Below are 22,415 nucleotides of genomic sequence, written 5' to 3'. Positions count from 1 at the left end.
AGGCAAAACGTATTCATCATAATATTCCTTTTGATAAAGTTTTAGAATCTTCACCAAAACAAATGGAGAAGTCATTAAATGTGCATATCTACTACGTGCTTTTTCAAAATTACTTTTTGCATTTTCAGTTAAATTGCAGAAATTATAAACGTTATCGTACGCTTCATTAATTAAATGATTAGGTAACGAATTAATAGCTTGAAACAGTGTGAATAATGTAACTTCTTTTTCTAAATTCATGTTTCCACCATCATTATGTACTTCAAAATCACAGATGCCATCAACTATGCTCTGGGCAAGTTTATCGTCAATGTTTACATCTTTGTTTTCATTCATTATACTCTTTATTTCTTCATTCTTCTGTTCAACTCTTACCTTAATATTCAAATCATTTAATATATCATTCACTGTTCTGGTTAATGTTGAATCATAACTTCCACGAATGAATGAGTATGTATTGATTGGTTCTGTTGCATTCTTTCGAACTCTTGAATCAGCCATAACCACTAATGAACGCTTTGAATCATCAATAGAAGTCATTATGTCAATATCATAATCATTGCAGGAATACATTTAATCATTCTGTTCGAGGTTGAATAGAAGAAATTAGTGTTGCAATAAATGTGAAGACCTCCTGATGCAGTTTTAACGATAACATCTTTATCCGAAAGTTTTGATAAAATGTCTTTTCTAACTGTTTCTTTAAGTTCATCATTGTATGATTTATTGATATCAACATCTATAATCGTTAAATTTGAAATTTTATTTACTAATAAAGCCATACCAGTTTTCCTTCCTCTTCCTCCATCATGTTTGAGGTAGTTATGTAAATCAATCTTGTTTTCACCAATTCTTTCGTTGAGGACTTTAGTTTCTGCCACAACTAATTCCTCAGCTAATGAATCAATAACTTGTTCATCAGAAACAATATAGTTGCTGTTGCTGTTGTTTGTTGCTGTCATTTATATAGGAATAAAAAATAAAAAATAATTTTAAAACTAACTTTATTTTTGGACTGCATCAAATTTTCGTAAATGTTGTCAAAATGTCATGTTGTCTCATTTTTTCATAGAAGTTAAATTACCTGGTGACCACCTGGTGACCCGGTGACCCCTTCAGTTATTCAAAAATAAGTCATAACTGCTTTCCCCCTGTGATGTTGTCAAAATGTCATGTTGTCTCATTTTTTCATAGAAGTTAAATTACCTGGTGACCACCTGGTGACCCGGTGACCCCTTCAGTTATTCAAAAATAAGTCATAACTGCTTTCCCCCTGTGATGTTGTCAAAATGTCATGTTGTCTCATTTTTTCATAGAAGTTAAATTACCTGGTGACCACCTGGTGACCAGTGACCCCTTCAGTTATTCAAAAATAAGTCATAACTGCTTTCCCCCTGTGATGTTGTCAAAATGTCATGTTGTCTCATTTTTTCATAGAAGTTAAATTACCTGGTGACCACCTGGTGACCCGGTGACCCCTTCAGTTATTCAAAAATAAATAATTATTGAATAACCCGAAGCATTAACGTAAACACATATTTCTGGTCGTTAATGACAAAAATAAATGGTTCATTTACTCACAATATTTTTGTACAAAACGACCCCAAACTTTTAACTTCTTTTCTGCAGCTTCAAATGCTATCTTAGCGAGTTCATATTCTCTAAATTCTCTCTTTAAATCTTCTTGTTCCCATTGGTCTAGTTCGTATGAAGAATCTCTATAACCATAACATATCTCGCGTTCATGTTCTAATTGTTTTTCACACATTTTTCCAACTTCTTCTTCAAACAAATGTTTAGCATTCTCTACTGTATCTTCGAGTTCTTCTTCATCTAATTTCTCATGAACTTTCTTGTCTATGGAGTCCATAATTTTTCCAACTGCTATGCAATATTTTGGAGAAGCCACATTGCTATATAGTTTATAAGTTTGGGTCTACATACGTTCCTCTAACCTGTTTGATTTCATCAGGAATTCCGCATGAATTTGTATAAAAACCAACCGTCGGAATTCCGGCGGTTGCTATATTCTTCACAAAATGCCTTATAATACTCTTCCCAGGACTTATTTTCCAACAACTTTTAAAGTCTTTCCTAAACTGCTGACACATCTTTGTTGCATTAATGTAACCATCCTTGTCTTACGTAAGACTTCAATACCATTATAAGTGCCTTTTGTGAATGTTTCGCCATTAGATTTGTTCGTGAATGTTTTTGCTTCGACTGACATTTCTGTTCTTACATACAAAATAAAAAATAAAAATAATTTTAAAACTAATGAAATTAATTATTTTTGGACTGAATTCATTCATAACACCATTAATAAGCTCATAAAATGCTCGTTTTGAGGTTGAGCCACTTTTGGCTCGACCGTATTCTTTCATCCAAAACTCAATAAACAATTATTGAATAACCCAAAACCATTACCTAATTAATTACAAACATAAAATATATTTAGTTCATTCAATGAACGTGGTAAGCCTGCAAAGTAGGCTCAAGCACATTCAATAAATGCGGTACCATGCGAATACAGTCATAAATGGAGGCATATAATCTTTACCCAAGCCTGTTGGATTTGTTGTGAAAGTATGGACATGATTTCCTCCTGGTTCAGTTGGTCGAAAAGTCTTTTTTGCCGAATGGTTATAATCTGGAGATAAAACGTCATTGCCAGCATAATATTCTGAGTTGTATAATGGATGGTCTCTTAATGAGTGACTATGGTCGCCAGAAAAGTTTGTAGTTCCTGTATGAGTGTGCGGGGGTAAGTTTGCTTCTTTAATTTTCTTCGAACCTCCCGTTTGCTTTGAAGAGTTTGCACAATAGAGGAATTTGTCTACAATCTGTTCCCACGCACCAAAACCTAAAACACTTGCTGGATTTGTTGAGTTCATTGACGTATAAATAGAACCAATGGGGTAAATCATCTCAAGAATTGTATTTAATCCATTATGAATATTGAATTTATTATATAATATTGAATTTGGGTGAGTATTTAAAACTGGTCTTGTTATCAATATTAACGTATTATTTTTGAAAATTGCTTTTCTAACATCTTGAAATTTTGTGATTTCAGACCAGTTTCTTCCATCACTACTGGTATTTACTAAATCACCACATCTTAAAGCAATGAAATACCCATCAATATAAAATAAATTTGTAAATCTATAATTTCGAGTAAGTTTTGGAGTGAATGAATAAACCAATTCCCAATTTGATAAATCCTGTGATAAATAAATATGTCTGTTATAACTTACAGGATATGAATAGACCATTTCACCTGAAACGAGAACATAAACATTTGATCCATAACATAAAGCTTCAATGTCTCCATCAGCTTGAAAATTTGTTCAAATTGACCTTGTGATATTGAAGATGATCTATAAATTTTATCATTTTGTAGGATAAAATACATGTTGTTAATGTAATACCACTTACTTGTATAATCAATTTTCAAATCTGATGACATCATACTAAACATATAATAATTTATCCCATCCTCACTAATGAAAATTTGATTGACTTCATAAATTAGTACCCATTTATTATTAACACATCTAATAGGATTATTTGGATATTTAAATTTAGCATCTTGATTTAAATTACATTTGAACCATTGGATACAATCGAATGAATAACAAGGGCAAAAAATCATCTTCAACCGTTATCATTCCCATAAATTTACCGTTATTATATTCAACATATAAAATTATTGGATTAATGATTGGCTTTCGTGTATCATGATTCAAAACAGATGGAGTAAATGATTCATAGTTTTAAAATCATTTGTTTTAAAATAATAAAGCACCCCAGCTGTATAAAATAAATACATGGTCACTCCATCGAAACATATCCATTCAAAAGAATCTATATCAAAGGTTTTATCTGATGATTTCATAAAATTTAAAAATGGTGGAGTAAAATAGACCTCTGATTGTTTTATTTCTTCATTAACATAAGTTTTATCTGCCTTCTTCCCTAACTCACTATCCACATATTCCTTATCTGCCTTCTTCCCTAACTCACTAGTCACATATTCCTTATCTGCCTTCTTCCCTAACTCACTAGTCACATATTCCTTATCTGCTTTAAGGTCTAAACATTCTGAAACCCATCCTGTATCAGCTTTAGTTTTTAAAATCTTTGATGTCCATTCATGGTACCATTCAACCCTTTCTATAATTTCATTATCTTTTTCATTAACATATTCCTTATCTGCTTTCTTCATTAATGCACTAGCCACAAGTCCCTTATCTGCCTTCTCCTCTAACTCACTATCCACGTATTCCTTATCCGCTTTCTTCATTATGTCATTTAGGAAACCTTCTATGAATTCCTCATTTAAATTAAATCTTCCAATCTTCAAAACTTTAGGAAATGCATTTAATGCGTAATATCTTTGTTCTTCTGGTGGAATTGATGTTATATCATCCGTTATTCCTTTAATTTTTGAATTCATAAATAAAATTTCTTTTATATTTGATATCACTGCACCACCCTTGCAAACGAATTCAAAATGGTCATTTTTCAATACTATCTCCAAATCTCCATATTTCAACCTTTGTGTTTGTTCTGCCGTCTTTGAATTATATGCATATGTGGCGTAAGTAATGGTCTGTGCCTTAAGTTGCTGTGGTTGCTGTTGTTTAATCATTTATTATGATTTAAAAATAAATATTTAATCTGTTATCTCATCAGCTATTTTTTCTATTTGAAATTGCCATAATATTTCATTCATAAATTCTAAATCACAATCAAATAGGTCAGTTATTCTAAATTTAATATTTGATAAATCTTTTGAATGAAGAATAAATGAATTCCCGGATAATTGAAACGGATATGATAAAGAAAATATGTTTAAGTTGATGGATAAAATGTTTTGTATTGATGGGTAAGAGTTAGGGTCTAATGTTTGATGTGAAAATCTCATTGGGGTATTAACTTTATCACATTTGATTAAAATGAAATTGGAACCAGTGTCAGAATACAAAACATCCCCAACATCTTTTTCAAAATTTAATATCCCCAACAATGAACGAAGATGAGGAGTACAAAATTTAATTTTCAGCGGGAATTTAATAAGGTTATTTATTTCATCAAGTTCAAAAAGTTTATCAGGTTTTGATTTAAAATTTTCTTCATACCAAACGATAAATGATTCATTTAAATAACTTAAAATTGTGTTAATATCCCATTTCGTTATCACATTATTTATATACATATCATACGTTTTTTCAAGGTCATCTTTAATAAATGATATATAATCTGAAGGGTCTAAAAGAATGGGATTAAATTTACCACTCACAGAAACGAGAGTAACATTATAAATTCCACTAACTGTTAAATTTAATTCACAACTATTATTCGAAATAATATTGATAATTGACATTTTTATTACGATTAAAAATATGGTAAAGCGTTATTTTCCAGTGATAAATAAAACTAGAATAAGATTACCTCAAGAATTCATAAATTCAACGAATAAGAAATTCATTCATGTTATAAATTTTAGTGTTTTCAGAAAATATGAGTCAATGTCATATTCATCATCGGGTTATATTTCACTTCATTCAAATTTAGTTCAATCAAACCCATATAATGACCATTTCATAAGATTTTCAGATGGTATTAAAAATGTAATTGATAGATTAAAATATGAACAGATTGACAATATCGAATTTTTGGAATTTTGGTTTAAATATCCTGATGGAAAAAAGATTGAAGTTAAAGATAAAGCTGATACTATAACAAAAACAATTACAATGACCGATCCAGATAGTGGGGAACAAAAAGAAATAAAACAAACGATAGAAACTGGTGAAAGGTCAATTATTATTGATTATGATTCAAAGGATTATTATTCAATAATGTTAATGCTTGAATATTAAATGCCTTAACAAAGAATTTTTCAAGTGATATTTTATATTCATCAACTATTTTATTATAAATATCATTATATGTTAAATGAAGTTCAGTTGTTGTTCCGTTCTTTGATATCTTAATTGTGCTAATATCCTTTATAGGATTTATTTTTGCAACTGTTCCGCAGCATGAAACCTCATCATCTATGAAAAATTGAATCTTAACGTCTGAATCTTGAACATCACAAAGAATGGCGATAATGTGAATTAATGATTCATAAGGTAAAATAATTAAACCGGATTGATCAATTAAATTTATTATTGAATCATAATTATCAGTTATTATATCACGGTAAATTTTCATTAATTCAGAATTAATGTCTATTTTATATGGCGCATTGCGACTGGAATCGTATATTCCTGGGTTCTCGATGTTTGATGAAAGAGGTGGGGGGTATGTTGGATATGTGGGGATTTCAACAGGTTCTTTACCGGGTTCAGATAAAATGATTGGGTCTCCATTCTCATGGTTTTCTTCATTCTCCTCATTCTTCGGTAAGTCACGAGTTAATAAATTTGGTTGAGTTGCTGACCTTGTTAATTCAGGGCTAACATTAACTTTAACATTTTGAATAATTCGTGATTTATCATCATTTACGTTATAACCAACCGTAATCTCTGCTTTTGCGTTAGTGTTCTTTTGACTTGTGAAACGTCTTCTCATTTATAATTGAATAAAAAAAGAAAAATATATTTAAAGTTTTATTTAGTTGTTACGGTAATATCCCAAGGTTCATCATTGTTTGCTTATACTTTCTTTGTAACTGCACCAATTATGTTATTGATATTGCTTTGAGTTTCTTCCAGTCTTATTTTATCATTTACAATATCTTTAATCATTTCATTACATGCATTCTTAAAACCATCTGATTTTTCTAATTTACGTCTATCACTTTCTTTAATTAAATCAAAGTTATAACCTTGTTGAGAATAAAGTGGTTTCTTTATCAATTCCTTGAACGCTTCTGCAAGTGAAGATGAAGAAATTCTTGCCACTTGAATTGGTTTAAATTCTGCTTTCATTGCTTCTTTCTGTTCATTGAACACTGGATCGAATAAAGCAACTTTAAAGAATTTCTTAGCTGGAATTTCAGGTCTCAAATTTGCATATTGACCATCAAACTGATTAACATATCGTGGTAATCCATCCGGTCCTTCTTCAATAGCGTTTAATTCTTCATTGAAATAAGAATATGGATTATGACGGTATGAATTAATTGGACCATGTTCACCTTCTCCAATGTATTGTTTAACAGCTTTTCCATTTTCATCAAATTGCATAGGATAACATTCATTATATGCTTTACGTTTAGGATAATCAGATACAGTTAATTTGTAACCATTTATGACTTTAATATTACCATGACCATCAGTAACGAAAACTTCATTTATACCATCAGGTTTTCCATTTGGACCTGTAATGTCTGCTTCATGTGCTTCCCAATTTGGACCATGACGTTTGGCATATGCTTGAGCTTCTGGTAATGTTAAAACGTTTCTCATTTGTTTAACATCTTTTTGAAGACCAGCAACAATATGAACTAATTCTTTCATTCCGTCTGGAACTTTCATAGTTCTATTATACACACCCTTTTTGTTTGTCCCTTGTTTTAATGGAACCTGTAAAGATTTGCTATTTCTGTCATGTTTAATTATAAATAAAAAAAAAAATTAATTATAAAAAGTTAATCAAATTTAACACATCCTTTATTTAAATCAACTATTATTTTTCCATGTTCACCTAATTGCTGATATTGTGTGTAAAGTTCATTAATGCTCATTGGTAAATTCACTTGATAAAGCATAACGTTCAACTGTTGACGACTAAAACCACTGAAAATGAAAAGTGTTGATAGATTTGATTTAATGTTTGTGCTTAATGCTTTGAAGTATTGAACAGCCATGAAGAATGAACACTGAATGTGTCGACATTGAGTTAATAACTGATTAAAATATGATTTCTCATTTGTTATTAGTTTTGATTTCACCGCATCATCTAGAAAAATGAGTGAATGCAAAAATTCTCTATCAAAATTTGAAATAGAAAGTGTTTCAAATAATTCATCCCGTTGTTTATCAATAATTTTATCCTCTAATCCTTGCTTCTTGATTGTATTATATAATTCTTTATACATTAAAAAGTTTTTTAAATAATCTTCTGCTTCTTCTTGTGATAAATAAATAATTGGAATTTTGATTAAATGCTTTAAAGATTCAAATGTATCATCTGAAGGTGAACCTGAACGGTTGATATAAATTAACACATGTGAATGGGGGAAGTGTTAGCAATAATGATAATTTGTTTTAATATCGTTAATGTTTTACCTTTATTTTGTTTACCAATTGCTGCAGTGATTGAATTTAAGTAACATTCAGAATATGGAATTTTCATTAATTTTTCCTTAGATAGAGCATTTCTATTATCACTCAATGCTTCATTAATCATATCATCTACGTATGTATTATATACTCCCGCTAATTCTTCAGAATTTAAATCCATTTAATCAAAAATAAATTTATAATTTTAAACATTTCTATTCATCAATATTTCATCATATGAACTTCTATACTGTGGTGGTGTACCTGTTGGATGATATTTCAAACCTTCATCCGGTGTCCATGTCCAATACGTAGTCCTAGTAAACCAAACCTGAGGAGGATTTGTCACCTTTGAACAGTAAGTGTCATTTACACCCTGAATGATTGGATAAGCTTTCACTTGTACTGTAACTTGTGAGTTGAAAGTTTCTAATCCATCAAAGAATATACCCGCTCCATCACGTTGAACTGGAATAGTGCATAAGAATGAAGTTTGGTCTTTCCATGTTCTAGCTAATGGCGTGCCATTATCATCATTCAGTGGTCTAGTTAATGAGTCCTCGTATTCTTCCGTGCATTCATTCACTCCATCTAAATCAGAAGCTTGAAGCATACGTGTAAAGAATATGTCACCCACTGTGGTCATCGCTTGATCGGGGAAGTTTCTGGAATCTATAGTGACCTGAAGACCTCGAAGCATTGGATTTTCTAAAACTGTTCTTTGCATTGCATTCTTCGGAAATGCTAACACAACATCTGTAACATTATGAAGAGCGTATGAGAAATCTGAGCTATACCTTCAGGAGTGATGCAACCTCCATTTAGTGAACGAACGTCAATATGTTGAGCTGGAATCATGAATGGATCTTCCTTACTGAATAAACGTGGTATTGCTTTAACTGATTCTTCAATTAAACCGTATCCTGGTGTAATGCATTTATCCTCTAAAACTTCCATCTTTGTGCATGAAATAATAACGTCATCAACTGTTGCGTCAGCAGATGTAGCGGCTAAGCTTGTAATTAATTTGGCAGGAAGTCCGATTTGTTGGAATTTGCGATCATATTTATAAACATGATTCATAATCTTTTCATAATTTTCATCAGTTATCTTTTCATAAACGTAATTTTGTAAATCAGCAACTCTTAACGGGTCAACCTGACAAAATACTAAAGTATCCCTGAAAACATAATATTTAAGAATGATTTCACCAAATGATTTAGGATAATCATCGAACGCCTGAAATGCTAACAAATCATTTACCGGAATAATCATATCAAAAGTGATATCAACTTCTTCATTTGCTTTCTTGAAAACTTCTGAAGGGTCAATATATTTACCACATACTGAGTTATCATATTTTTGAACATTATTATATAACGAATGAACAAACTTTTTAACTTTCCTTTCTGATTTTGGTTTATATGTTGCAAATGCGAAAGATTCACGGGCGCAATCCATCTGAAGATAACCGGCATCACCTCTTTCGGTTTCTACTTCTAATTGTTTAAAGCTTTGATTTGATGATTTGTAACCAACGAATAAACGCATGCATTTAAAAGCGGCATCACATGTGAAAGCTTTATTTGAAACTAGAGTTGCTTTAACTTTGCGTTTAATATATGTGTCACCTAATTGGTTCACATCATGAGCCGGATTTGTAATTCTTAAATGAGTTTGTTTATCATCAAAATATGGAGCATCAGAGTCATAGCATGAACTTTCAAGTTCTCTATAATATCTTCTTCCGTCATTCTTTGCGAATATTTCATTTATCTTTTCGAATGAATGAAACACATTTCCATTAATTGGTTTAGTGTTTGGCACCAAATAGTTAGTCGTCATTTATTATTAAATAAAAAATCAAAATTAAAAGATGAAAATGAATTTTTAATTTTAATGAAATAATCAACTATGGCTGCAGGATTCTTTAAGAAACTGTGGGATAAAGTAAAAAGAGGAGCGCATAAAGTTTGGGAAACAATGAAGAAAGGAGCAAATTGGATATTTAAGAATAAAGAAGCAATTAGTGACGTTGCTGAATCAATAACACCAAAAGCTGCCCCAATAAGAGAAATATTAAATAAAGGAGAAAAAGTTTATCAAAGACTACAACCATACTAAGATAAAAATAATATTTATTTATTTTTCCACTATTTACCCCTATTTTATTAAGTATTCCTTCAGCAATTCCACCAATTGCGTTACCTGCTTGTGCTCCCATCGCCGGATTACCTGCTTTAGTACCTAATACTCCACCTATGATAGTTCCTGCCGTTTTCGCTACTGGTGCCAAAAAGTTTGCAACAGGTTTAATAACCTTTTTATAAACCCAACCTGCAGCTTTCTTAATTCCATCCCATAATTTTTTAAAGAATCCTGCCGCCATTTCTGATTTAATATTAATTAAAAAATATATTTCATCACTTATATTCTAATTTTTATTTAATGATAAATGAAACCGATTTTAAAAATAAAAAACAGAGGAGGAAGAAATAAATGAAAGTGAAAATGTTCAACAAAAAATAAACGTTGTTAAACCAATTACTGAAATAAAAATTTTTTCATCTGTTGAAGAATTTAATGACTATTATGCTAATAATAAAAAATTATTTGAAGAATTGACAACATGTAAATTGAATAAAATGTTTAAAGTTGATGGATTCAAAATTTCAAAAATAAAAGGAGTGGTTAGTTTGAAATCTATTCCTCAATCAAGAATCACCTCATTAATGAAAATTGATGATTTAACAAAAAGAATAGAAATTATTGAAGAGAATAAATCAAATATTGATTTCATAAATCATGACTCGTTGAGCCCGGGTCCTTAAAGCCATCACTGAGTTCAAGGTTATATTCATCAAATATTTCATTATTAAATGCAACTTCTGCTAGTTTATTTATTTTTTCAATACGATCATTTGAAAGTCTATCGTTTAATTTTTTCTGAAGTTTTTCATTTTCTAGTTCTGAAACTTTATTTGGATGATATTTAAACCCGTTAAATTCTTTTTCCTCAGTTTTGATCATTAATTTACAAAGAACTTTTGTGGTTGAAATTCGTTTAAACCATTTATCATTAATATTTGTTATATATTCAATATCTGGAATTAATTCCCAAATTTTTGCATTTTCAATTAATTTATTATCAAATGCAAAAGCAATAGGTTTAATATTAAACTTACCTTTATAATATAAACTTTCTACATAATCATCGAAATAAACATCTACTTGTTTAACATTTTCAAGAATTGGTGAAAGAGCATCCATTAATTGATTGACGGTTACGAATCTTGATCCACTCATTTTCATACAAATTAAAAAAAATAAATTATTCAAAAATGTAAGACATGAATTTTTAAAGTTTATTTTTTTATTTTTTTATTTTTTTTATTTCATTATGTATGGGTTTAGTGTAAATGTCTTACAATTTTGAAAATTTTTTAAATCTTGATTTATTCAAAAACGTAAGAATAAAAACCGTAAGAATCATACATTTTTTACTTCATATGTTAAAAAAAATGATACAAAATCGCTCGATATTGTATGAATTCTTACGTTTACAAAAAAAGTCACAAAACCCGCAATATATACTACTAAAATATTTTCATCTCTTAAGCAATCATTCATTTCATATCTTGAATTTATCTCAGATTTATCATCCAAATACCCGGAAATATATAATAAATTATCAAAAGAAATAATTGCTATTCACACAACACTAATTAATCCATACAATGATCAACAGCTCAGAAGGAAAACTTTTAAATCAGCTCTTACTATTATACTTAACAATCTTTTTTTCGGAAAAGTAAAAGATTGGGCTACATTTTTTCACTTCTACTTTTATGGACTAGAAAATCAAAAATTAAACATTGGAACTCCAGAAAAAGCCACAGTTAATGATATTTTACATTCCAGCTTTGGTCTATAGTTCTTGAAAATTTCTATTATGAGCTAAGGCAATCTCTAATGAACGCTTCGGAATCAAATATAATTGCGGATGCCATCATAAGAAATATGTATATAGAATTCACTAAAGGAAACATTACGCCACTCCATATCATATCATTTAATTCTCGGACTCTTTATGAAAGCTTTGTAATTATTCTGACTTCCATATCAAATAATTCTCAAATTTCATTCCAAGACCAATACATTCCCGTAGAAAATTTGATTTTCGACTACATAATTGGAAATTTTCCTAGCCGATATATATCTTTTCAGAATGAAGATAAAACAAACGAATCCTTTTCCGTTCTTACTACCGGATTCCTCGAGGAGACCCAAACTACGCATGAAAAGTACAAATACATCTTATCTCTGACCGACAGCGAAAATCTTCCTTATGAACTCCTTTCAATATATGCCAATCTCATTCCCAAGTTCACTCCTTCATCAAAGCAATTCAAAGAAATTATGTTACATCTCAGAATGACGATAAAATGCATAATTGAGATTTCTAATTCTAGTTCAATCCTTATGAAGCTTATTTCCTTCATTAACTCATGTCAAAACAGTTACATCATTATTCCTCTCTGCAGCATCTATCTAACTCTCATTGCCGACTTTTACTACATGGAAGAATTATATTTATCAAAATTCTATGAAACGATTCTAAACATCTTCACTAAGAAGGAGGACAAGCGAAGGATGACGGCGCTTCTCAATCACTTTTCTATATTTTACTGCGTTACATTCATGCGATCCATCATTTCCTTGGAACAATTCCCCAATCACTTAGAGATGGCCAATGAAAACCCAGTTCTATTTGCTCTGAAATGCATTATCAGCAACATCGACTGCATGTCACAGCTTCATTCTTTCAACAAGGACTTCCCATTTTTATTTATTAAACCTAACACCAGAAACAAAGCAAACTCAGAGAGATTCTTATTATGCTTTATAGACAAGTTTAATCAAATTGCAGACTATTTGATACTTCCTTCTTTTTCTCGAGCATTTTTCCAAATGGCAAATTTCGTTGGATACAGAATTGACTGCTCATTCCTCTCCAGTCATCTTTTGAGAAGAATGATTGATCATATCAAAGATGGCCAGCTGGATAATAGATATTACTCCCTTGTAACTTCATCTGATATTATGTTATCTGATATGCTAAGTCATGGAATAAGTAAACAACTTGCAATGAATTTTGTGCAAGCTTTGTTTATTGCAACAACAGATTCCGATGAAGAGTTCTTTATAAAAAGTTTCTTCCTCGCAACAAAATACTTTTTGGAAGCAAAACCATTTTCTTTTGCCATTTTCCATGCACTCATATCAAATTTTGTCAGACTACCGCACAAAGCTCTTTCTCATGATATTTACCAATACGTAGATTTCATTGCATCTTGCTTCCAAGTAATTCAGTCTTCATCATACAAGATGCCCCTCAATCCATACTCAAGTCTCATAGCCTCAATAAAAATGATCATAGAAAAGTTCAGAGGAAAAGAAAATATTAAAGTTGTTGATTCAATGATTTCTCAAATATTTGTCAGCTTTTTCAATTCTTCTGAAAAACTACCATTTGGTGTTGAATTAATTACAATTTTCGAAAAATATTTGGAAGGAATCAATGAACTCCCAGAAATACCCAGAACATTTCTTACTATTTTCCCTCCGTTTTTCAACAAGGTTAACGAAACATCAGAGCATTTGGCTGCAGTTTACATCAATTGTTTAGTTTCAATTGGAAACAAAGAAGCGAATTTTATATTCTCATGTGAGTTACTTGTTGATATTTTATTCAAAATTCAGGAAAAAACAAAATTTATGCCAATAATCCTTCGTTTCTTTGATCATCAATTCTCACAAGACAGAGATAGACAGAAAAGGAACGAAGAATACGCTTTCTTTATAAATAATTACAAAAAGAAATGCGCAAACATTAATTTTGATGACGATCAAGACTTCTTACTTGTCAGAGGTGGAGATCCTTACTTATGGTTTAGAAGACGAAATGGCATCATTCAAATTTCGTCTTCTAATATCACTGGTTCCTCTAAATACTGCATCGACTTTGAATCAAATTGCAAATTACTTCCTTTTGATAGGAAATGCTGCAAGAAACAGGCAGATTTACTGAACGAATCTTGGGGAATACTGACACCGGCTAAACCAATTGGAATCCTTGTAGACATGATGAATGATTTCGCACACAAAGAGTTCCAGGTTGCTGATGATATACAGCTTTTTGCACCATCGATGAAAAAGATTTTCAGTAGGAATTTGAAAACTACTTGTAAGGCAAATATTTTGTATGTCAACTCGGATAAATTTGACAAAGCAGCTGACGTCTCCAAGTTCTCTCCTGATTTCATTTCCTTCTTGAAATCTCTTGGAAAAGTGAAATTCTTCGAGAAAAGTGTTGAGATAACTTGTGATGAAAGCCAAGAACAGCATTCCAGTTCATTCATGGATCTCAGTCAGTAAGCCAATTCATGATTATTTGGGATGATACACCCCAGGGATATAGTCAAGTCTATTCAATGTGGACACAAAACAAAATTGAAATATATATTAGACCACTGGAGAATAATTTCTTCAAAGTAAAAATGAGGGCAAAAAATAATTATAAAAATGGACCACTTTTATTATGGCAAATCGTTTCTAGAAGAAATTTGCCTTTCCTCCTCAAATATACAATTTTGCAATTCTACAGAACGAAATAAATTTGTTTGTGTTATATTTTATTTATAATTATTTTTTTATTGAAAAAATCCTAATAAAGCAGAGTAATATGCTCTAAAACTTCACAATAAAGAAAAATAATTTACAAATTTTATTTACTACTAAATACAATAACAATTAAAGAATTATTTCTTGGATTGAAGGCTTTCAAGACGCTCTTCAATGGCACGCAGTGCTCTAAGACGTCTACTTTGTTCTACTTCTGATAATTCAGGGGTTTGAGAATTCTGTAGTGTTTCATAAATTGAAAGCTTTTGTTCTGGTTCTTCACTTCTTGGAAGAGGATTCAAAGATTGATATGAAAATAGATCATTCGGAGGGAGTTTTAGATAAAGATGAAATTGCTTCAATATTATGAATGATACAACACAAGATATTGATGCTGAAATAGTGGCAATTGGTGGCCATCTAAAGCATGCAAAAGACCAGACCAAAATAATTCCGAAAATTTTTGAAGGACTCAAGATAAACGTTATAAACCTTATGGATTCATCTTGCTTGTATGCATAGCAAATAGCTATTGAAAGGCTAACAACTATTGACATTGAACCAGAAACAAAACAATTGTGAAATTTTGGTATGAAGAAGAAGAATTCGAAAACAAGAAATGCGCTGAAATTACAAATTATTGCAGTAACAATCGTAAAAATAAATATTTTTGAAGTTGGCCATTTTTTCGCTAATAATGTAAATAAAACCAAGCAAAGTAGTGGGTTTACAAGCAAATTTGGGATTTCACGTTCTGTAAAAATATTGAAAAGAATTGGAACAATATATTTAACATTCGAAAAACGGAGAGAGAGAATTTGATTGCAGCTGATAAAGTAATAGCTGATAATTGAAGATACTATAACCAATACAGGGAATAATAATGCCATTAATTTCGCTGTCTTGGAATCTAGGTCGTACTCAAAAATAATCATTTACCTAAAAAAAAGTCTCCCTTTTAAAAATTATTACTCCCTAAAAAAATTTAAGTCAAATTGAATAGCTCTAACAAGCTTCAGTATATATGCATCCATTTCGATTTCACAAAAAATTGCGGTTATATTGAATCTTTGTAATAAAGAATAATTATTATTTAACAATCAAATCAAGCAATAACATTAATGTCCCAGATTTTATATCTTAGAATTCAAATTGAATCGTTGAAATTTGTTAGCAAATAATTAAGAAAATTTTCCTTTTTATTTGATTGTTATCATTATTTATTTTTAATATAGAATTTTTTGTATGAATTCATTCAAATACAAAAATGGATGATAAAGGATCTTCATTCTTCCTGAAGCAAAAATTAATTTGCTTAGATATTATTGCTAAAGGTGGATACGCAACAGTATTTTATGTATTTCATATTCAATATCGCACATATTTCGCTCTTAAAAAAGTCCCAGAATGTCATTTTGAAGAATCAGAACTTCAGTGTCTAATAGAAATTGATGATCAAAAAATTGTAAGTTTATATAAATATTTCAAATTTAATGGTTCGATTTACTTATTAATGGAATATTGTCCTGATGACTTGGAAAATTACATTAAAAATCATCCAGTTGTATCCGAAGCAATTATATATAAACACATTCAATGAGTTGTAACTTCAATTAAGGCATGCCATGACAGACATATTGCTCATCGGGATATAAAACCTTCTAATTTCTTAATTGATAAATACGATCGCATTAAAATCAGTGATTTTGGGCTTTCACGTAAATTCGATACAAATTCTACTTGTAACGACAGTAAAGGTACGCCTTTATTTATGGCACCAGAAATTATTCAACAAAAGGAGCATAATCCTATGCAATCAGACATATGGGCATTGGGAATCACATTGTATTTCCTTATTACAGGCGATTTTCCTTTTTATTCTAATTCAAAAGATCAATTAAATTATATAATCGAAAGAGGGCAGTATTCAAGCCAAAAAATTACAGATCCACTTATAAAACAGATAATTTCTCGTTGTCTTACGATTGATGCAACCAAAAGACCAACTATTGATCAAATTCTAGAGATGCCTTATTTTTCATCCAGAGATATTCCAAGGGCGAGAACTTTATCAACAAAACATGATCCGATACTAAAACCTAGAATAGCAAATTACGCTCATAGAGATTCACTTTTAATGCAACAATCAATTATAAATAAAGTTAAATCTTTTAGCAAACTCAGGAAAGTGAGATGTAAATCAACTGACACTGTCTTGAATGACTCATTTATTTTAGATGACAATTGATTATCGGATGCTAAAAAAAGTGTGTACATATTTCTAGTAGTTAAATTCCATCATTAAGGCAAAATCAAACGTTAGAAAAATAGTTTTTTTGTCATACACCTCAATTTATTTTGTAATATTATTTGAATTAAACATGCAACTGTTTGAAAGTATAGCTAATATTTGTATATTTTTTGACATTTAATTTAAAAAAAAAAAAAAAAAAGGTAGTGGGGCTTCCAGGCGCGTTGCGCCCTCTAGCCCTGAAGATGTTTAGTATAAATGAAGTTTTTATTCGGAAAATTGTTAGTCTTCTGGTGTGAATTCGGAGGACTCTTCTTCTTCCTCCATTGCTTCTGGGAAGAAGCCTTCTTCTGGGTCGAAAACATTATATAATGTTTCGCTTTTCACAAATTATATATGTTTTCATGTCTTGTCACTTTTCTGTCACTTTTCAGGGAAAAAACATTTTTATTATTATATATAAATGAATTTTACAAAACCACCGTTACCGTTCTTTGGAAATAAGAGTAAATGTAAAGATATTATATTGAGAGAACTTAAGAAACTACCGAATGGTCTAACATTTGTAGATTTGTTCGGTGGAAGTTTCTATATATCCCATTTGTGCCATACAATATTCCCAGACTCAAAGATTATATGCAATGACTTCGACAACTATATGGACCGTCTCAAACATATTCCAGACACAAACAATATATTGAAAGAGTTAAAAGAAAAGATACCTATAGGTAAGATGGAACGTATACCATTAGATAAGAAAAATATTGTGAGAGAGGTTTTGAAAAAAGCAGAATATATAGACTGGGATAGTATATCTGTTAGACTATTATATAGTGGTTCTATAAGAGTTCATGACATTGAAACACTTATGTCAAAAGTTTTATATCTTAACTATACAAATGTTTTCAAAGAGGACATAGAAAAATATATTGAGGGTATAGAGTTTGTGAGATGTTATTGGACAGAGTTGTATGAAAAATATAAAGACAAGGAAAATGTTTTCTTTATAGTGGACCCGCCGTTCTATAACACATGGGATTTTCAATACCAAGTAGACTGGACTTTGAGAGACTCTTTAGAAACTTTAGACGTTTTACATAACCATCCATGCTTTTACTTTACATCCGATAAAAGTGGTTTGGAAACCGTTATGAGATGGTTAGAGGACATACATGACTATGAGTTTAGATATGACAAGATAGAATATGAGAGAGGTCCTATAAACCGGAGAAAGTGTCATAACAAAGAAATTTTATTAGTAAGTAAATGTGGTTTGAAATAGGACTACTTGTTTTAGGTTTTTTCCATTGTGTCATTTATTTATTTGACGTGGCAGAAAAGTACAGAGAATATGAAGATGAACCAATGCCTGCAAATGTTCAGTATATGTACTCGTAAGAGATATTTTTATCTAATATTAAATGGACGCACAGAACTTAGCGAATGCACAGCAACCTGGACAACCAAACCCAGAGAATATTCCAAATGAAGTTAGAATACAAACTGCAATGGCAAACTATGGTCAAGTGCCAACAGATGTACAAATGCAAACTGCCATGTCAAATGACGCTGCGTTAGGTTTGCCACCATGGTATGCAAATATGAGATGGAAAGAGTTTTATACAAACCCTGAAGTGGGATATAAACAACTTTATGCAGATGACGCGAACACAGGAGTTGACCCAGAATATGTTTTCTACCAGAGGAGAAACAGAATGTATGAGCTCCAGTTAAAGAATGCTATGGAACTCAACAGGAAACGTAAGAGACTAGGTGGACATTAGATTTTTACATATAGTAAAATGGGTTTCTTCAGTAGTATTGGAAACTTCTTCAGAAGAGTTGGAAGAGGTATATGGAATGGAATAAAAACCGTAGGAAGAGGAATTTGGAACGGAGTCAAAAATATTGGTAAAAGAGTAGGTCAGTTTGTTGGTATTATACCTAAAGACCCTGAACCAGAAGAGCAAGCTCCTGTTATACAACAGCCTGAACCTGCACCACAGTCTAGTTGGCAACCAAATCCAACACACAACCGGTATATTAAAAAATTATATTTTTACCGTTCGATAGTAGTTGTATATGAAACTAAGTTCTAAGTAAAACGCATGGTATAATGGAATTATTCTTTTCTTCCATCTGTAGTAAACCATACTTGAAAGTCTGAAATACTTCCACTTGGTGGTTCGTATAACTTTGTAGGTTTTTTCGTAAAAGTCATTTGCCAAGCATAAGAAAGAGTTTTGGGCGCCAGAAAATGAAGCATGAACAATAATAGCATCTTGGTCGAAAACATTTTCATATGTTCCATTAGGGTTTTCGACTTCATAAAAGTCTGGGTGTACTGGATATGCTGCAGGCTGATTTAACATCCTCATAAATCTATACCATGCCAAGTTGTTATATTTTGTAGAAATATAAACGTTTTCTCCAAGGTCTTCTATTCTATTGATTTTAAACAGTTGCATTTTTCCTGTCATAAATAATATCGAGATGGTACTCTCCTTCGTCAATGTTATACTGGTTTGCATATTCGATATAGATATCGTTTATTTTTTCTTGAAAAGCTTGAAGAGTTGTTTCTAAGTTTACAAGCAAACTAACTTGTAAAAGTTTTCCCTGTTCAAATTTCTCATACATACGTTTTTCTTTGTTATAGTATCGAACTTCAAAACCGACCGTAAATGGGAAACCATGTATGGCTTCTGAAATGAACTTCATTCTACGAAAGCCAATAGCTTTTGTGACAGATGGGTCTCTTAACCATCTTAATGGGTAGTCAAAACGATAGCCTTCATGCTTTACGGTCTCTGTCTCAAACTTTTGACCGACATTAGTAAAAAGTTCATCTAATGGTTTAGTTGTAGCAACTCTTGAATTTTCTTTTTCTATTGGAAGCATATTTTATCTAGAATAAAATGTCGAAAGATATTGCTTCCATAAGAGAAATACAACACAACCGACAACTCATTATGCAAGCTCTAAATAAGAACACAACAACTTTTCAAACTACTCTAAGATATCTGAGTCATTGAAAGAAGGAAACTTAAAACTGACATTAAACCCAATGACAGATGAGTTTCTGTTTCAAAGAAAAAGAACCATACTGTCTGTATAAATCCAACAAAAGGAACTTTAAAACGAGAAACCTATAAATGAACTTCTTTTGAAAGCAGATGTTGACAACAAAGCTGACAAAGAATATGTAGACGATGCAATAGCAAAAGAAGAAGAAAGAGCTAACAATGCTTATGCAACAAAAGAACATACTCATCCTGAACTAGCAGACAAAACATATGTTGACAATAAAATGTCAAGTGAAGTGACAAGAGCTGAAAACGAATATTCTAAAAAGACTCATACACATTCTATATCTGAAATAACAGACTTAAACGTTAGCCTTGAAAAGAAGCAGATAAGGAATATGTGGCTAGTAAGTTAGAGAAGAAAGCGGATAAGGAATATGTGGATGAAAAAGATAACGAAATGAAAGAAAGGGTTGACTGGTACCATGAATGGACATCGGAGACTTTTAAAGTTAAAGCCGATACAGGATGGGTTTCAGGATGTTTAGACCTTAAAGCAGATAAAACTTATGTTAACGATGAGTTAGAGAAGAAAGCAGACAAGAACCATACACATACAAGTTTTACAACTGTTGCTATAGAAAGTATTGAAGGAACGGTTGAAGAAACTGGTGGGGATGCAATATATTGTAAACCTCCTAACTTTCCACAAGGTTTAACATCGGATGACGACATAACGACGATGAGAAACATTAGATGTAAAGATGTTTATGTCATGAAGGATGAACATAATATTAAATTCACTGCTCAAGATTTATATGACAAGAAAGCAGACAAAACAGAGCTTCAAACATTAAAGACAGAAATGCTTCAAACATTATATCCTATAGGCTCTATTTATACGTCAATGAACTCTACCAGACCAGAAACAGTTCTGGGTTTTGGAACTTGGACTCAAATAGTCGACAGGTTTTTGTATTGTGCAAACTCTTCAAAGGAAACAGGTGGAAGTAAAACGATTTCAGGTGAAAATTTACCTGCACATAGTCACTAAATAGATTTAAGTACATCTCAAGCAGGTTGGCATAAGCATAAATTTTGGGATTGGTCAGCAATGACAAAAGGTAAAGGATATGATGTTAAAGACAACGTTCAGTTTGCTATAAATTGTTTCTGGGGTAACACTCAGGGAGATGGAAACCATACACATCGCGTTTCAGGATATACGCAAACAACGGGACAAAGTAAAGACTACATGCCACCTTACATGACAGTTTACGCATGGTATAGAAATGCTTAGTCGTCATTTTCAACTTCTTTAGCATATTCGTCAGGAGTTGTCTTATATTTGTTAGGAACTGTCTTTGAAAGTATACCACCTTGAACTTTGACAAGTTTGAAACGAGGTCTGACAATAGTAGTTTTATCTTCTGCTTGCAGTGTGTACATTTTGCCATGTTTGCCTAAAACTTCATAATATCTCTTGTATACTTTCTTCTATTTTTACGAACACGAATGTGAGTACCTGTCGGGTTCCCATTGTTGTCATAGTCAATAGTATTTTCATATGGGTCGCGTTTAGGTATTTCTATTTTTTACTTTGTCGCCTTTCTGAAGTTTGAAGCCCGGCATTCTTTCTTGTTTGTCTCTTTTGACTAAATTATTAATATATAGTCTTTCTCTAAGTCAGGGTTGTTTTCATTTCTTCGGGGGAGTGGTTTCCCAAACCTTTTTGTTTACGGTTATTGTAAATATTTAAAACTTGTCTCATCTTTGCCATGGAGAAGTGTCTATATTTGTCGTCATATGACATTTCATTTGCTTCACCACCTTGTGGTTGGTTTAAGTCTCTAACATTTTTATACAACGTCAATGACACCAAGAGCAGAATGGTTTTGGTCGACAATGAAATATTGGTTTACATTTTTTGAACGCAGATAGTTTTTTACATCATCTGATTTGAAAGAACTTTCATAGTCAGATGTCAGTTTTGTTGGATGGTATTTGTCAACGAATATTGTCAAAGCAGTTTTTCACATCTAAAATATTTTTGGACATAATGGTATGGCTTCACAGTATCTTGTGTTTTGACCGACAAATATTAGCCAGTATGGTGGTCCATCTTCTCTATACCTCGGAATGTTTTCCAAGATATCCATAAACCAAGCATTTGGTGTTGAACTAAAGATTTTTATCATGAGTGCTTTCTTTGTC

General features: G+C 31.3%; 6 protein-coding genes and 5 pseudogenes across 11 annotated transcripts, besides 3 other annotated features; 5 read left to right on the top strand and 6 right to left on the bottom strand.

Moving 5' to 3' along the window:
* Positions 1 to 569: 569 nt before the first annotated feature.
* Positions 570 to 9,021: a mobile genetic element.
* TVAGG3_0009950 lies at positions 1,574 to 2,230 on the bottom strand (annotated as a pseudogene). Its single transcript has one exon. A coding segment is annotated over exon 1 (657 nt).
* Positions 2,505 to 2,894, bottom strand: TVAGG3_0009940 (keratin-associated protein family; the record flags this gene model as incomplete). The annotated part of the gene is made up of 1 exon (XM_051219867.1): positions 2,505 to 2,894. One exon carries the CDS (start codon positions 2,892 to 2,894, stop codon positions 2,505 to 2,507), a length of 390 nt encoding a protein of 129 aa, XP_051104853.1.
* Positions 6,248 to 6,585, bottom strand: TVAGG3_0009930 (annotated as a pseudogene). The gene has a single exon. A coding segment is annotated over exon 1 (338 nt).
* Positions 6,669 to 6,944, bottom strand: TVAGG3_0009920 (uncharacterized protein; the record flags this gene model as incomplete). Its single annotated transcript, XM_051219866.1, has 1 exon — positions 6,669 to 6,944. The coding sequence occupies one exon, from the start codon at positions 6,942 to 6,944 to the stop codon at positions 6,669 to 6,671; it is 276 nt and encodes a 91-aa protein (XP_051104852.1).
* On the bottom strand, positions 8,446 to 8,853 carry TVAGG3_0009910 (uncharacterized protein; the record flags this gene model as incomplete). Its single annotated transcript, XM_051219865.1, has 1 exon — positions 8,446 to 8,853. One exon carries the CDS (start codon positions 8,851 to 8,853, stop codon positions 8,446 to 8,448), a length of 408 nt encoding a protein of 135 aa, XP_051104851.1.
* Positions 9,022 to 11,799: 2,778 nt separating the features above from the next.
* On the top strand, positions 11,800 to 15,890 carry TVAGG3_0009890 (uncharacterized protein; the record flags this gene model as incomplete). Its single annotated transcript, XM_001302602.1, has 1 exon — positions 12,213 to 14,678. The coding sequence occupies one exon, from the start codon at positions 12,213 to 12,215 to the stop codon at positions 14,676 to 14,678; it is 2,466 nt and encodes an 821-aa protein (XP_001302603.1).
* A 1,469-nt stretch (positions 15,891 to 17,359) lies between these two features.
* Positions 17,360 to 17,444: a terminal%2Cinverted (terminal inverted repeat of Maverick-3 transposon ID:TVAGG3_0009700).
* Positions 17,360 to 22,415: part of a mobile genetic element that runs on past the window's edge.
* TVAGG3_0009880 (phage tail repeat-like family) lies at positions 17,639 to 18,457 on the top strand (the record flags this gene model as incomplete). Its single annotated transcript, XM_051219864.1, has 1 exon — positions 17,639 to 18,457. The coding sequence occupies one exon, from the start codon at positions 17,639 to 17,641 to the stop codon at positions 18,455 to 18,457; it is 819 nt and encodes a 272-aa protein (XP_051104850.1).
* Positions 18,597 to 18,959, top strand: TVAGG3_0009870 (uncharacterized protein; the record flags this gene model as incomplete). The annotated part of the gene is made up of 1 exon (XM_001302601.1): positions 18,597 to 18,959. One exon carries the CDS (start codon positions 18,597 to 18,599, stop codon positions 18,957 to 18,959), a length of 363 nt encoding a protein of 120 aa, XP_001302602.1.
* TVAGG3_0009860 lies at positions 18,978 to 19,222 on the top strand (annotated as a pseudogene). Its single transcript has one exon. A coding segment is annotated over exon 1 (245 nt).
* TVAGG3_0009850 lies at positions 19,446 to 20,076 on the bottom strand (annotated as a pseudogene). Its single transcript has one exon. A coding segment is annotated over exon 1 (631 nt).
* On the top strand, positions 20,977 to 21,501 carry TVAGG3_0009840 (annotated as a pseudogene). Its single transcript has one exon. A coding segment is annotated over exon 1 (525 nt).

The sequence above is a fragment of the Trichomonas vaginalis genome, chromosome IV, assembly GCF_026262505.1.
Source record: "Trichomonas vaginalis G3 chromosome IV, whole genome shotgun sequence".
Lineage (NCBI taxonomy): Eukaryota > Parabasalia > Trichomonadida > Trichomonadidae > Trichomonas > Trichomonas vaginalis.
This window is presented reverse-complemented; position numbering and strand designations above follow the sequence as displayed.